At 35.7% G+C, this 15,352-nt stretch overlaps 1 protein-coding gene across 4 annotated transcripts in view; it reads right to left on the bottom strand.

The window, feature by feature from the left end:
• The window catches only part of LOC126969394 (major antigen), a 44,899-nt gene extending 32,029 nt beyond the window's left edge, over positions 1-12,870 (bottom strand). For 2 of the 4 annotated variants that reach the window (XM_050814787.1, XM_050814788.1), the window contains exons 1-3: positions 12,228-12,870; positions 5,673-5,779; positions 2,463-2,615 (exon numbers count right to left, since the gene is read on the bottom strand). In XM_050814787.1, the coding sequence (XP_050670744.1) occupies positions 2,463-2,615; positions 5,673-5,779; positions 12,228-12,415 (448 nt within the window). In that variant the 5' untranslated portion in view covers positions 12,416-12,870. The remainder of the gene's footprint in view (positions 1-2,462; positions 2,616-5,672; positions 5,780-12,227) is intronic. The other 2 variants (XM_050814786.1, XM_050814785.1) reach the window with 2 other exon arrangements.
• Positions 12,871-15,352: the final 2,482 nt, after the last annotated feature.

Below are 15,352 nucleotides of genomic sequence, written 5' to 3' on the forward strand. Positions count from 1 at the left end.
ACTAAGCATAAACCAAGAATAGGTAAAATGTTTACAAATAGACATTTTGCTTACGAATGGTTTGTTTGGACATGTAACGTTTCCCGCGTTTATTTGCAAGGCATCTTGTCATTTGGAAAACTTCAGAATTATCATTAACATTTTGCATTTTCTTTGTTTATCATCAGTTATAGCTTTGTACCAAGTTTATTTGTAAGGCCGAAAGTTTTTATTTGCGTAAACATGTTAGATTGATGTAACATTAATATTATAAATACTTAAACCATAGTGGTTTCATAAAATGACGCAATTTCTTTTTTTTAAAGGGTATTTTTTTATGGAATAGGAGTACAAACAAGCATACGAATCACCTGGTGTTAAGTGATCATCGCCGCCCACAATCTCTTGCAACACCATAGGAGTCACAAGAGCGTTGCCGGCCTTTAAGGAAGGTGTACGCGCTTTTTTTGAAGGTATCCATCTTGTATCGTCCCGGAAACACCGGACAAGGAAGCTCATTCCACAGCTTTGTAGTACGTGGAGGAAAGCACCTTGAAAACCGCACTGTGGAGGAACGCCACACATCCAGGTGGTGGGGATGATATCCTAACTTGTGGCGTGTCGTGCGAAGGTGGAATTCGTTGTGCTCTCGAATCAGTCACCTTTATATATATATTATATATATATATATATGATGATGATGGAATCTATGAGTACTTAATTGAGTGATTACTCTTCAAAAATTTCTAGGTGTATATCAATAAAAATTAATAGGTATATATCATTTAATACAAATATGGATTGCAAAGTCGAAACCAATTTAAACCAAGTGCCTTTTCAACTGCTTACAATTAGCTTGTAATAACGATAATTGGCGAGTTTAGTTTACGAGGTATTTTCGTGGTCGCCGTAATATTACTTCGATTTAGAACGTGATGCTATTCGTGAGAGAAGAAATAGCCCCAAATGAATTTAATCGAAAGTTTGCGAAGTATTTTAAAGGAAATTAAATATTTAGATAATTTACACAGGACCTAATAATTCTCTTTATATTCAAATAATATGAAGAGAGGGCTATGCTCAGAGTTTCCCTGCGAGATCGTATCAGAAATGCGGAGATCCGTAGGAGAACCAAAGTTACCGATATAGTCCAAATGATTACGAAAAAGTAGTGGGAGTGGGCTGTGCACATGTTTCGACGAACAGATGGCCGTTGGGGCAGTAAAGTCCTCCAATGGCGACCACGTACCGGAAGACGTAGTGTTGGTAGGCCCGACGATGGACCGACGATCTGGCCAAGATCGCCGGAATACGTTGGATGAGGGCAGCGCATCACCGATCGTCGTAGAAATCTTTGGGGGAGGCCTTTGTCTAGCAGTGGACGTCTTCCGGTTGATAATGATATAAAAATAAATAAAATAAACTTAAGTAATCTATTAAAATTAATTACAATTAGTATATATCGTGAAGATCGCAGGCGGCAGGTAAGGTGCCCATGAACATGACAACATTACCTCTCTGTATTGCCAAACTTATCCTGTGACAGAGGTACGTCCCAGACCTTGGGTCACATATCGGTTAGACGCCTGGATGATTTTGTTATGAGTTTGTGCCGATAAGCCCCAAGGACCCATCGTCTGCACCCAAAAGGGAACAAATATGTATCCATCATCGAGTGATGCATATTATCTCGGCTTTAGATTTTCGGAATTAAGTTCTTGCGAAGTAGGCACCAATAACTCCATACGATTTTTGTGTGTGTGTAGTAATGTGTAGTAACTAACATTTATTGCAGCTCGACTTATAAGTTACTCCGCGGTACGAATATAATTACTTGAGTAAATTCAGATGGGTAAAAAATCACATTTTTGTGTTAGTAAAATAAAATTCATAATTAACAATAATAGCAACCCTATAGATTGGTAAATTAACGATAGAGTTTAAAAGTAAGTTAGCATATTATTGTTTTCAATTTCACAATTTAACTTTAACTATGCCAAGGAATACGATGGTGCAACACATTCCGCAGTCTATGTTAAAGTGAGCTTTACTGTTAACGTTAAATTTGACTTAAACCTTAATAATAATAACTAATACAATGCAAACCAGCCTAAATGAATCAAAAATATTTCAATCTAATATATAAAATTCTCATGTCGCAGTGTTTGTAGTTAAACTCCTTCGAAACGGCTTGACCGATTCTCATGAAATTTTGAGTTCATATTGGGTAGAATCGGGCAACATCTATTTTTCATCCCCCTAAATGTTAAGGTTGGTCCACGCCAATTTTTTTTTTATTTTATTGACATTTTTTTTTTAATTTTTGAGCTTGATAATGAGCATTAAAAAATACATACAACTTCAAATTTTCACCCATCTACGGTTATCAACGGTTACTTTTGTATCGCAATTTTAATATCGGCAATACAACGTTTGCTGGGTCAGCTAGTAACTCTATATATTAGTTCTAAAGATAATCTTACCCGTAGTGGTACTCTGGCCAGTGTCAATAGAAGGCAGTGGTCCCGTATTTCTTCGCTTGGGTAACTTCAAGTTTACAGTAACAGCGGTCACTGTTTCGTTTTCGTTGGCCAAGTCAGGGGACGAAGTCCAGGAAGCGCTGCCTTTGTTGACACCTATATTTGATATAAACTTAAGTTATTTCACATCTATAGAAATTATTAAACACCCTCAGAAGAATTTTTGACGCTATACATGGAGTATACAACGATAAATCCTAATCAATCCTAAAAAATATGGCAGGGAGGTACGATTCTTTGATTTTAAAGGCTATATTACACTGGGAATACGCAACTGGTAGCATTTCCGTGGTGTCCCTGAGCTACCAAACTAGACATTATACAGACACCAGAGTCATGACGCGTCCAAGCTGGTCGGACGCCTGGTGAGTAACCCTCTATAGAGCTGCGACTGGTTAATTGTGGTATCCCGGTGAAATATAACCCAAAATTATTTTATTAATTTATAAATAATCATACCTTGTTTGGTAGAAACTTATATTTTCTTCTTTATGAGTCTTCCTCCATACGAATTAACCAAAAAAATAATCCTAATCATTTGTCGTATCGCTAATCACCTAGTATCAAAATACTGGGACTTAGCGAGCTGGGGTCATCTGGAAGGCAAGCCAGATCGGCTTCGAAGATCTGGGGTGTAAACAGACCGGCCATTCTAGCGTTATATAAAGCGCAAGTCCGGCCACATGAAGCATTTCTTCATCTCTTTTCTCAAACCATTGGACCACGTGCAACACAGAGCTGCTCTAAACTGTCGGTGATCCAATACTCTGTCCTCGGCTCGTTTGCTTGGGATTGCCTATTGTCGTCGATTCATTTTGTATCTTCTGTGAATGTATATGCTTTTACAACAAGATCCCAGAAATTGTTTAAAACAAATGTATGTATTGACAATTGACTTTCTTAATGATACCAAAGATTGGGAATGGATCGACCGCACTCAAACTTGTATAAAAAAAATTTACGATATTTCATTGTTACGATATTTTATGATAAAAAAGAAGCCCGCTGAGTTTCTGGCGACCGTTCTGCTCAGGTCTGAGGCATACTTTTTCGAAAGAAGACTAAATAAATTTTTGAGGCTAGGTTCTTAATACTTCTTAATTTTATTAATTATTCATTCCTGAAAATATGGGTTGCGACAAACAGACAGACGCACAAGAAGATCACATGTGATCTTACAAAGATTCGTTTTTGATGTCAACATGTTCACATTTAAATAAAAATAAAATCAGTTTTTTGAAAATAAATCCCATTACAAACAGAGAAATTTTATTAAATTTAACATACGTCTGTTGTCTGTGACATCGTAAAATACGACTGAACAGATTATGAACTACTTTTTATACATTGAAAGGCGACGTGATCGTGTGCTCATAACTACGATATATCTATGTTTTAATATTATCTGTTCAAGCGTTTGAAGATTATCAAATATATCTAAGACTGGTGCATGGATGGAAAATTAACTGGTGACGCAATTAGCTTAAATGATGTGAGAAGAAAAGCTTTGACACCCTTGCAGAATACCAAACGTCTTCACAAAGTTAACTAAACTTAACACTTAAGAAAAAAATGTGTTACACAATTTGACAATTCTTAGATGACGTCATAACTTTAACTGTTGACCGTACCGTACAATCTTCGGTTAAAGCTATAATTGTTAATGTTAAATAGCTAAATAGTGACCTGTCAAAAGTTTCAAATAAATATTCAATATTGACTTGATATTTCACTAATATGATGCAACCCAACCCTAGGATATTGCAACATTTTCATTGAAAAGGATTGAAAGGCGATTAGGATCCTATGAAGAAATAGGAAAAGTAAATAATATGTGTATGTCGCAGGGATATGATGAAAAACAGAGATTTGGTCAATTCCCTAAGTGATTTGATCAAATCACAGAAGATGTTAAAATAACAAAAGAATTTTATCATTTCTCTAAACAAATCTAGTGATTTGATCAAATACCAGAATTGGTTCAAAGTCAATGAGAGCCGGAGATCGTGGGTTCGAATCCCGCATCGTTCATAAAATTTTGTTTTTCAAATTTTATTTGTGTATTAATCCTAGAAGTGAGGGTTATCACTTTAAAAACATAACATATTGTTTAGATTTACAAGAGCGACATCTCACGTCAATTTCCTAATTATGCAAATATTGGGGTTGAGCAGGTTATCAACTGTAAAGTAGATCCTGTAGATGAAGCCACAAACTGAGAGTTGAACAAAGCAAACAGAATTTTATAACGAGGCGGTACTCGAACGGTTAGCTCAATTGGTTAGAGCACCGGCACGGAACGCCGGAGGTCGTGGGTTCGAATCCCGCACCGATCATAAAATTTTGTTTTTCAAATTTTATTTGTGAATTGGGATAATGTTAGAGCGGCGGCAAGTTAAGGAAAAACCGTATGGACTCGAGAAATGATAGAAGAGGCTATAACAGCGATTGAACAATTTAAATCAGCTGCAGTAATGAAAGTAAAGAGAACAAACAATCAATATTAAATATTACGGAAATAAATATGATGTAATGAAGGTACTGTGGTACTACAAAATATTTAATTTTGAAAAGAAAGTGTTCTTCTGACTCTGTGGTGAAAATAGTGCCTCCAGATTAATATTATGTTATACTTCGTGAGACTCACAAATCGACAGACCACGGCGACAGAGATAAAATGCTGTAAAATTTTAAAACCAGATATTTAATTCCCACTTCTGTTTTATTGTAATTTTTGAAACTATGTACGGTCAATCCTAAAAGAAATTTTCAAGAAAAGGTATCGTTGCTTGTCCAATTGTATCTAGTGATTTTAACCACCGCGGTCAGGCTGATTAACTTACGGTGAACCCCCGACAAAAGTTATAAATGGCTTTTACATTACCAGAAGTTGGTTGTCCTCATATTCTACAAGGTTGCTTTAAGGATAAAAATTATGTCATAGTCTTACCAGATAATTCTTTTAAAATATACCAAAGAAAAGATTTTTTGTCATTTCACGGAACCAATTCTGGTATTTGATCGAATCACTAGATTTGTTTAGAGAAATGATAAAATCCTGTTGTTATTTTAACATCTTCCGTGATTTGACCAAATCTTTTTTTTTATCATATCCGTGCGACATGTATATCTAAGTAAAAAAGTATAGCTAACCTGTGGATGCGTCCTTCTTGCTTGGTTCGTTGTAGCTGAGGTTAACGCTGGAAGACCAGCCTCGGTTCGACCTCTCACGGTCTGCGCCATTATCCTCATCACGTGAGCTGCACAATTTTAACTTAAATTATTTAACATTAAAATTAAGTGTACTTTGGCGCCTTACCAGTACCATCAATTTATATTCTTATCTATAGTGAGAAGCATCTTGCCACTGGATGCCGGCTAGGTGAGTACTACCACGATACAGTAATAGTACAGTAGCGTAACTCAACCTTGAAATTTATACCTACGTCTGGACGGAATGCTAGGGTTCTTTTTTCAATTTATTTAATGATAAAAGTATGCACAGTTGGGACTTAATTTTTACATCTCGCCAAACTATTGCAACAGTTTGTTGGCGAGTTTACGCTCTTATACTATACTATACTAATGTGCATATATAATAAATTATACCTAATTTGTTCGTTATATACACTATTACTAATACACACGTAATATATTACTCAGTGATTAATTCATAATGTGCCTAAATACATAGTAAAATTTTTAACTGTATACATATAACTAAACTTTACTACTTTAAATATTAAGGCACATACAAGGTTGGCACACACAAAAAGTTTGACTACGCGGCGTAGCTAATCTAACTCGGACAACGACCAGTTTCGCCAGCGTCAAGCGTGGCATTTAATAGTTTTGTCTTCTCAAGATTGCCTAGCGGCCGTGTAAATCGTGTGAATGTGTGCGTGCGTCGATACATCGTCGTCTTCGAAAGTTAAAGTACTGTTCTGTTACTGTATTTTAACTTTATGTGGTACTACAGCGACGTCTTTTTCTGCCGTCAAGCAATAAAGTGCAACCATTAGTGTTGTGCTCGGAGTTTCCCTGCAAGATCGAATCAGAAATGAGGAGATCCGTAGGAGAACCAAAGTTACCGACATAGTCCAAATGATTGCGAAACTGAAGTGGCAATGTGCAGGGCACATAGTTCGACGGACAGATGGCCGTTGGGACAGTAAAGTCCTCGAATGGCGACCACGTACCGGAAGACACAGTGTCGGTAGGCCCCCCACAAGGTGGCCCAACGATCTGGTCAAGATCGTCGGGATACGTTGGATGAGGGCAGCGCAGGACCGATCGTCGTGGAAATCTTTGGGGGAGGCCTTTGTCCAGCATTGGACGTCTTCCGGCTGATGATGATAAGTGTATTTCGGTTTGAATGGCGCCAGCAGTAGTAGCTAGTGAAATACCTAAAACTTAACATTTCTATGCTAGTGTCACAGTCACGAGCGCTGTTACTATTAGGGTTACCATTTAGTAATTTGAAAATTTCTGTCAAAAAGCCTTATATTTCGATATAAGTCCGGAGTTTTTAGTTAATCTCGTTTAGATTTGGTTTTGGTAATTGGTTCGATTAAAGACTTTTTTTATAAGTTAATACGTAGTATTATTACCATACTCAATCTAATTATAAATTTAATTCCGACAAGTTAGAGAGCCGGACTAAATCCGGACTATAGCCTAAAATTCCGTACATGTCTGGATTAATCCGGATAGATAGTAGCTCTAGTTGGTATACCGTTCATAATTTTGGGTTGGTTAGATAAATTTAGATTAGGATAATTAATTTCAATAAGCCTATAAATATACTTAGTAGCTACTTTTAGAATTCCATTATTACGACCTCGATATCCCAAACCATACGCACGGCGTGTTAAGGCGCTCAAGTGTCTCGAATTTTTTTGTAAACACAGCGCTTGTGTAAAGAAGGCACTTAGATAGTTGTTAAACCACAAACGGTGTGTGTCAGCACCCAGTGTGTTAAATCTGATTTGGTGGCCTACGCCATCTCCCTAAGTTTGTTGTAACTTCATTATACAATTAAAGTAATAATAGTTAATTATTATTCCAAGCACATGAGCCACTCTAACTTCAAAGTGACTGACGTATTGTGATGTCATCGGCGATGTATCACATCAGCCTTAGATTGTTTTATGATGCGTTACGACATAGACAATATTGTCTACTAGCTGATACCCGCGACTTCGTCCGCGTACACATATGACTAACCACGTAGTACTTATAAAAATCTTTCTTTCTCAAAACTTTCTATTAAATGAAGATATCGCAATATGTTTTTTCTAGATGAGGCCATAGTGTCTAAAGAATAAAACTTACGGCCGTTCACTATCTACATATAGAGATAAATTACTACCTTCTACTGTCAGTAATTAGCTGTCAATAATCTGAAGCTGTCCCATTATACCCGATAAGTAATTCTTATTGCCTTATATTGGGACGCGTGAATTGCAATTTTCATACAAACTTTATATCGGTGGTAAGCTATACGTCGTCCCATCGACAGACAGCGTGCTCGGATAAGGTGAGTTACCGTCGATAAGTTTATTGGAACACAAAAGTCAACGATAGTTACGATTTTAATCTCAATCTCTTAAGAAAGACTGAATATTGGGAACGACTGAATATTCTAATAATTTAAATTGCAAACATTTTTGGACAGAAAAGGAGCGGGTACTCTCTACCTAGGTACACTAGGCTTTTATAGTTATGGGTTTAAAACCGGCTTTAGTTCAGTGCAGCCCTGTTTCACTGCGAACAACGTGATCTATTGTGATAGCCACTGTTAACTATAACTCACTGATAAGATTTAGTATTTTCATGAATCTTAACATAACTTGGCTGTTACATATTGAGTAAATAATATGTGATATACTTGTAGTGTAGATGAAGTCAACCAAATAATTGATCAGCTTGACCCAAATTGTAGTACTGGTGTAGATGGACTTACTACAAAAATGCTAAAATACATCAAATCGCTCGTAGCCCAACCACTAGTCAAATGTTTTAATCATCTCATCTTTCCTGATTGTCTGAAAATTGCGAAAGTTAATATGTCCTATCAATAAATCTGGCACAAAATCGGAACAGAATATTCCATAAACGATTACAAAACTATCTTAACTCAATAGACTTTCTCTCCAACCAGAACTGTTACACGAAGAGCTAGTCATATTGAGCTGCCAATGGTGAGAAGTAACTATGGAAAATAGACAACAACCTTTGAGGTAGTTCAGATATATAACAACCTGCCCTCAGAAATATTCTTATTTCTGCCAAAACATTGACTTCATTTAAAGCGAGCCTTCAAAGGCACATACTCAATAATTATAAAATGTTTCAATAAAATATGTAGTTTGTTTTATGTCTTATCTATTTGCCTAATATTGTATTGCATTCTGCACCTACCAAAATCATTATTGTTAAGTACCTACTTTAATTGTTAAAATATTAATTTCTCATGTAAGTGACAATAGGTCTTAATGAGAATAAAGTTATTTAAACCTAATATGTGATACATGCATTAGGCAAATATTCGCTGCCCACATAAAACTATAACATCAACAGGAGCGTTAGTACCTATGTATAAACAATTTGTTGAAGTATAAACTTCCATAGCATCGTTGTGATTTTAAATTCGATGAAACGAAAGAGCGAGACAGTAAAAAGAGACAGGATACATAAATTCATCAAATTTAACATGGTAGAAAATGAGATAGGAAGCATTATACATGTTTAGGTACCAGGCGATCATAGTTGAAGAGGAGATTGTCTTATGTATGACGCGAGTATACCTTAATATATTCTGACATTACTACAGACGCCATACTAGACACCAGGAGAACATAAATATGGTAGCGGTGATATCAAAGTCTTTCATAGCGGTTGAAATCATGTGTCATCCTACCAACATGTACCAAGACTTCATATGCAGTTTAAAATTCATGCAGCGATTTCGTTGATTGAGTTTTTGGACGCCTAATTTAATTTGAAAATGTGCAGCAGCCGCACTGAATCAACAACAAGATAAAAAAGTAATTGACGCAATATTCCAAAGATATATTGACCATATTAAAACCAAAGTATTTATTTCATACTTTAGTTACCAAAGCGACTTGTAACATTTATCGAAAATGTGAATCTGAATAAATCTATCTATAATAAATATCTATCTAAAATATAAAATAATTATACAAACTTTGTAGCACTATGATCATTACAAATAACTACAATTATCCTCTTCCCGAAATTTTAACTTCGTATGTAGAAGCAAAATTTTTGAAGGTTTCACTTCTACCACGTGTGAATTGCACACGTTTTTTTTTAATTTTAAAGTGATATCCCATACTTACTTTTGGGATTTTTTTTATTGATTGTTTCCGCAATCGATCACCAAGACCACAAGCGGAATTATTGAAACAACTATAAAACATACTTCTGGGATTAATTAAACTAAATTTGTAACCAAAATTCCCAAGACTCGAACCCGCGACATCTCGGGTTCGTCCGAGCGCTCTTCCAACTGAACCGTTAGAGTGACGTATGTCTGTCTGGTTCAACTCTCAGGCTGTGGCATCTACAGGAACTACTTTAAAGTTGATAACCTGCTTAAACCTAATAATTGCTTATTCGCTCTTTCAAATCTAAACAATTGTTAGATTATTTTGTAGGTATGTATTTAAAAAAAAACATTATTTTCGAGTCTCGAAAGCGGATTCAGCGCTGAGATTATTAAATCCGTGTTATGTACGTAGCATATACTAGTGGAATTGATTGAACTGTTCTCTGTGATCAAACATTTCGCTAGAGAATGCGAAATTGAAAACTAGTGCGTTAATTTTAGAGATGCATGTGTTCTCTTTGGTGATATTCTAAGTTCGATTGATGTCTTTCCGAATGCGCCTACAGGACTGGGATGCGTCTGGCCCAGAAGTGCATTAGAGAGAAAACCTTAAGTAATTTATACTTCTAGATAGAGCCTCTTGATGTTAGGGCAACGCATGCTAATAGGCAAGTTTTATAACTGTAGTGTGCATACGTTGTTGAAAATAGAGGTCAGCTGTTCGCCGTTATTTTTTTCGACGTGTTCACAGCTATTCTATTTAGACGTGTAAATTATCATTATACGTACGGCACGCTATGATGGCCGTTTTGACGTTTGTCCACTCATGAAGTTTTTTATTAATTAATAATTACTGTTCTTTATTCTCAATAGTGACGTGCAGTTAGTTATAAAAATTTATCGAATGTATAATTTTAGGACATTTATTTATTACATTGATTTCTAAACTATATTAGGGTCCCGCGAACATTTATTTTTTATTTTGATAAGATTCTAATTATGGTGTACTGTACTTATTTAAGTACCACAAATACGGCATTTGTTTTTCAAAATTCAAATTTTTTTAAAATGAACTGTTCCTGTAATAAAAAGCTATTGTTCTTACGTAGTGCGGTATCTAGTTTAAGCGCAGCGGAGACCAATCCTTAACTTAAGCCTACCACATATTATAACACTATAATATCATTGGCCTTAACTCAGAAACCAATCGATAAATTTGTACATTTGCTGAGTTCTAAACTAATTCCTCTTGTGCTGGAGATTTGAATAAATTGTTCGTTTTCCTGTGACGTAAAGAAGTATCGCCTACAATTTATTGCGGAGCTCTGCTTTTACGGACAGACATTGCGTCAATCCATCACTACCGGGTGCAACGCAAACAATTCGCGAAAACGTTTGAGAATTTGGAAAAGTGCCACGAATAACTTTTTATGGATCACAACTGACTCGTAATGCTTTGTAACATGTCGTTTTACGAGCGATGTCGACTTTATTGATTCTGATCTTTGTTTCGTATTCTTTGAGCGGAATTGCGTTTTATTGCATATACAAAGTGAATTACTTGCAACGAACTATTATATTTTAAGTATTTGTCTTATAGGTATCTATGTACAGCAGATAATGTACGCTTTATATGGGAGTATTGTTTTATGGCACTAAGGGACGAGACGACCAGGACGGTCAGCTGATGGTATGCTTCGGATTCTTGAAAAACCCAAATATTCTAAGCGGCACTACAATTGCGCTCATCACCTTGAGACATAAGATGTTAAGTCTCATTTGACCAGTATAGTACTTACGCCATTCAGACCGACACATACACCGAATACTGCTTACACATTACTGCTTTACGGCAGATAAAGGCGTCGTTATGGTACCCATAATCTAGCCGGCATCCTCTTCAGATTTCTTATTCTTTTGTTTATTATTACGAGCGTCCCTTAAATTGCCACTCAAATATCCATATTGATTGTATTAACCAAAACAACATTGGTACCTGCTTGATGCCAGTCTAACAGTATTTACACAATCTGCTTACAGTTTTAATAATCTATATAATTATGTATACACAGGTATATGCATATCATAGAAGCTATATAAATTGTGCCTCGGTCCTCATTTTAGTGAAATTTTGCCATTGACTATGTAGCTCAGATATTTAGGCACTGTATAAAGTTACTTGCTCACTAATACATTAATACCTCAGGATCTCAATACAGTAAACAATAGGTAGTTTATAAAGTATTTAGCTAGGCAAAACAGCGACTGTGTCTTTCGATGTTCCAATCACGAAGATATCATTAGGAACTAATTAATTAGGTACCTACAGCTTATATAATAACTGAATTTACCGTGACGCTGGCGAGCTGAAAGTCGAGAGGCTTGGTGTTGATACTGTGAAATCATCCTCTCTCTTACGTCCCCCGTGTTCCTTGTAATCGCGAAAACATCGCTTGCATCGCGTTGGCCATCGCACCTGCGGGTGAAAACCTAGTGGACACAAGGGATCGCCTTTCGCTAACGGATAAAGGTGATGCATGATATCTCTGAATGGAAACGCACTGTTCAAATGTCAATTTCACTAAAATGCCACTGCCTGAAATAGTTCACTTCAATGCATTCTATATCTAGTATAATTTCACACCACAGATGTCGCCGACAAGAACAGGAATCTACAAAGTTTACGGGATGTTATTCACAATTAATCATTAGATAATGTTAAACTCTCGGCGTAGTTGCTTTCGTTGAACTACACGAACAAGTATTAAAATACCCCGCTGTTAACATCAAACCGGGCGACCTAAATTTGCTTGGGAGAGCTATTATTTATCACAGGGATTATGTCCAGATTTGTATGTTTTGATAACTACGTACGTCTACCAGCAGCTACGAAATCTGTGGATTAGTTGGTGAAAGAAAGGCAGTTGGTATCGCGAACGGCGCAGGCGGCTGATAGGCAAGCGCTGTGAGGACTGTCTAAGTCCCGGGCATCTTGCCAATGCGCACCCGTTGTGCCACTTATGCCCTATTACACCACACGTTTCTGGACGCCCTGCTTTCACCGTCAATAAAAATAAAACGGACGTGTTTCAACGTCAGGGTGTCCCGATAGCAGGTCGCAAGCTAGCGCTTACAAATCAGCTCTCCCGGTAGCAGAGCTAAATCAAACGTGTCTGTAAACTAAAATAGCACGAAGAATTGAAATTATTCAAATGCGTCATTTCGAAATCTCCATAATGATTTAACGTTACGTTCTCATGAATGAGTGGGACGTCATCTTAACTCATAATTACTACTGTTATGTTTAATTTTTTGTACGTAGATAGATACTGCTCCTCTAAATAATTATTAAGGTTAAGCTTTGATTAAGGATTGGTGCTGACCGCTGCGCTCCGACTAGATACCGCAGGCGTAATCGCAAAGTGCGACAACTAATACTACGCCAAAGTGGACGTACTCGAGCCAGTATCGAACAATTTGTATGTTGACGTGCTGTGGCACGTCAACATACATATGTTCTGTTAAACTTTGCTAATAATTGAAACTAAAATGTCGGGTTGCGTAGTAAAATTTTGTAAAAATAAATCTACAAGAAATAAGAAAGACACTGGGCGTTATATCATCAGTAAGTATTTTGTATTTTATTAATTTTAATGTACAATAACACAAAGCTTATGTTACAAAATTTGAAATATGCCTTTGAGTGTCAGGATGCCATGCACACAAGCATCTAATACTTACATAATTGTCGTAAAAAAAGCTATTGTTCTTAGGTAGTGCGGTATCAGTTGGAGCGCAGCAGAGACGATTCCTTTATCTAAGATTATACTGTTATTTTTGTTTTTTTAAAGCATTTTTAATTATTGTAATGACATTGTAAAATCTAATTAAATAAATACGTAAAAACTACCTAACATTCAGTGACACTTTAAACCTGTTTACTTATACAATTAGGGCTATCTTTCGAGTGGAATACTTCTAATTCGAATATTTTTTCCAAATAGGATTTTAATTCACTTATCGAACATTAAAAACTACCACCCATTCGATATAGTGTGCCTCAGACCTGAGAATAGCTTTAATTTTATAATGTAATATCGTACCTACAATAAAATGAATAATTAAAGAGCCTGAGGGTGTTCGCTCCTTTCCCAGTCATATTAAGGTCGCTATCCCAAGAAATAGCGCATAATTGAAACCATTTCTTGACAGTTTATACAAAAGCTTACATTTTTACAAATAATAAATATGTATCTGTAAAAAATATGTACTTAAAGAAAATCCATTTTTTGTTTTTATTCTTTTTTCAGCTTCTCATGTAAAAAGGAAACGAGAACTTACTGACAAGCAAGAATTGTCTATTTTAGCTATTTTCATAGCGTTATGTCGTACGGCATTATACAATGGGGCAGTGCAGCGGAAGTAAATAATATCTTCATACTTCAAAAAAAACACTGTACGTGCCATATACCAAAATGAGCCCACGAGAATCTCTAAGGGAAATATTCAAAGATATTCATATTATGACCATGTATGGCCAATATATTCATAGCAATCTCCTGCACGTACATAAACATTATAATTTATACAGTAAAATTAGCGACAAACATAATTTAAGCACTAGAAATAACTACAAGCTTATAGTGCCCCCTACTAGGCTCTGTAAAATAAACAATTCTTTTGCATGCAATGGTATTAAATTTTACAATAAATTACCAAAAAGTGTATCTGAATTATCAATAAATAAATTTTTATCTTTCACTAAACGCAGACTTATGTCGAAGGCTTATTACAGTATTGAAGATTACGTAAACGATATTACAATGTAGAATTGAATATGTAATATAGTTTTTTATGGATTTTATGCTTCAGCCTTATATCGTTTTACCGGATTGCATTATTTTAAAAATGTGTATACTTATGTTTAAATATTTGTGTGATAAATATATTGTATCTGTTTATTTGGTGATTGAAGTTGACGAGCAAACTTTTGATTTTTATGTCAATAAAATAGTTTTGACCTTTATTTTTTATAGACAGTGAATATAAATCACCAAAATACCTCAACTTTTACAGATGGAGTCATTCTAATCATTAAAAAAATTATACGAATATTTATTAATTGTACACCAATACTATATATATTAAGCATGACATAGTTTTGTTCATTTTATTAAGAAAACTAGCTGACCCAGCAAACGTTGTATTGCCGATATTAAGATCGCGATACAAAAGTAACTGTTGATCGTAGATGGGTGAAAATGTGAAGTTGAATGTATTTTTTAATGCTGACTCATAATCAAACAAATTTAAAAAAAAATAAAAAATAAAAATGACGTGGACCACCCTTTACATTTAGGGGGATGAAAAATAGATGTTATCCGATTCTCAGACCTACCCAATATGCACTCAAAATTTCATGAGAAACGGTCAAGCCGTTTCGAAGGAGTTTAACTACAAACACCGCGACATGAGA

Source organism: Leptidea sinapis, chromosome 18 (genome assembly GCF_905404315.1).
Source record: "Leptidea sinapis chromosome 18, ilLepSina1.1, whole genome shotgun sequence".
Classification (NCBI taxonomy): Eukaryota; Metazoa; Arthropoda; class Insecta; order Lepidoptera; family Pieridae; genus Leptidea; species Leptidea sinapis.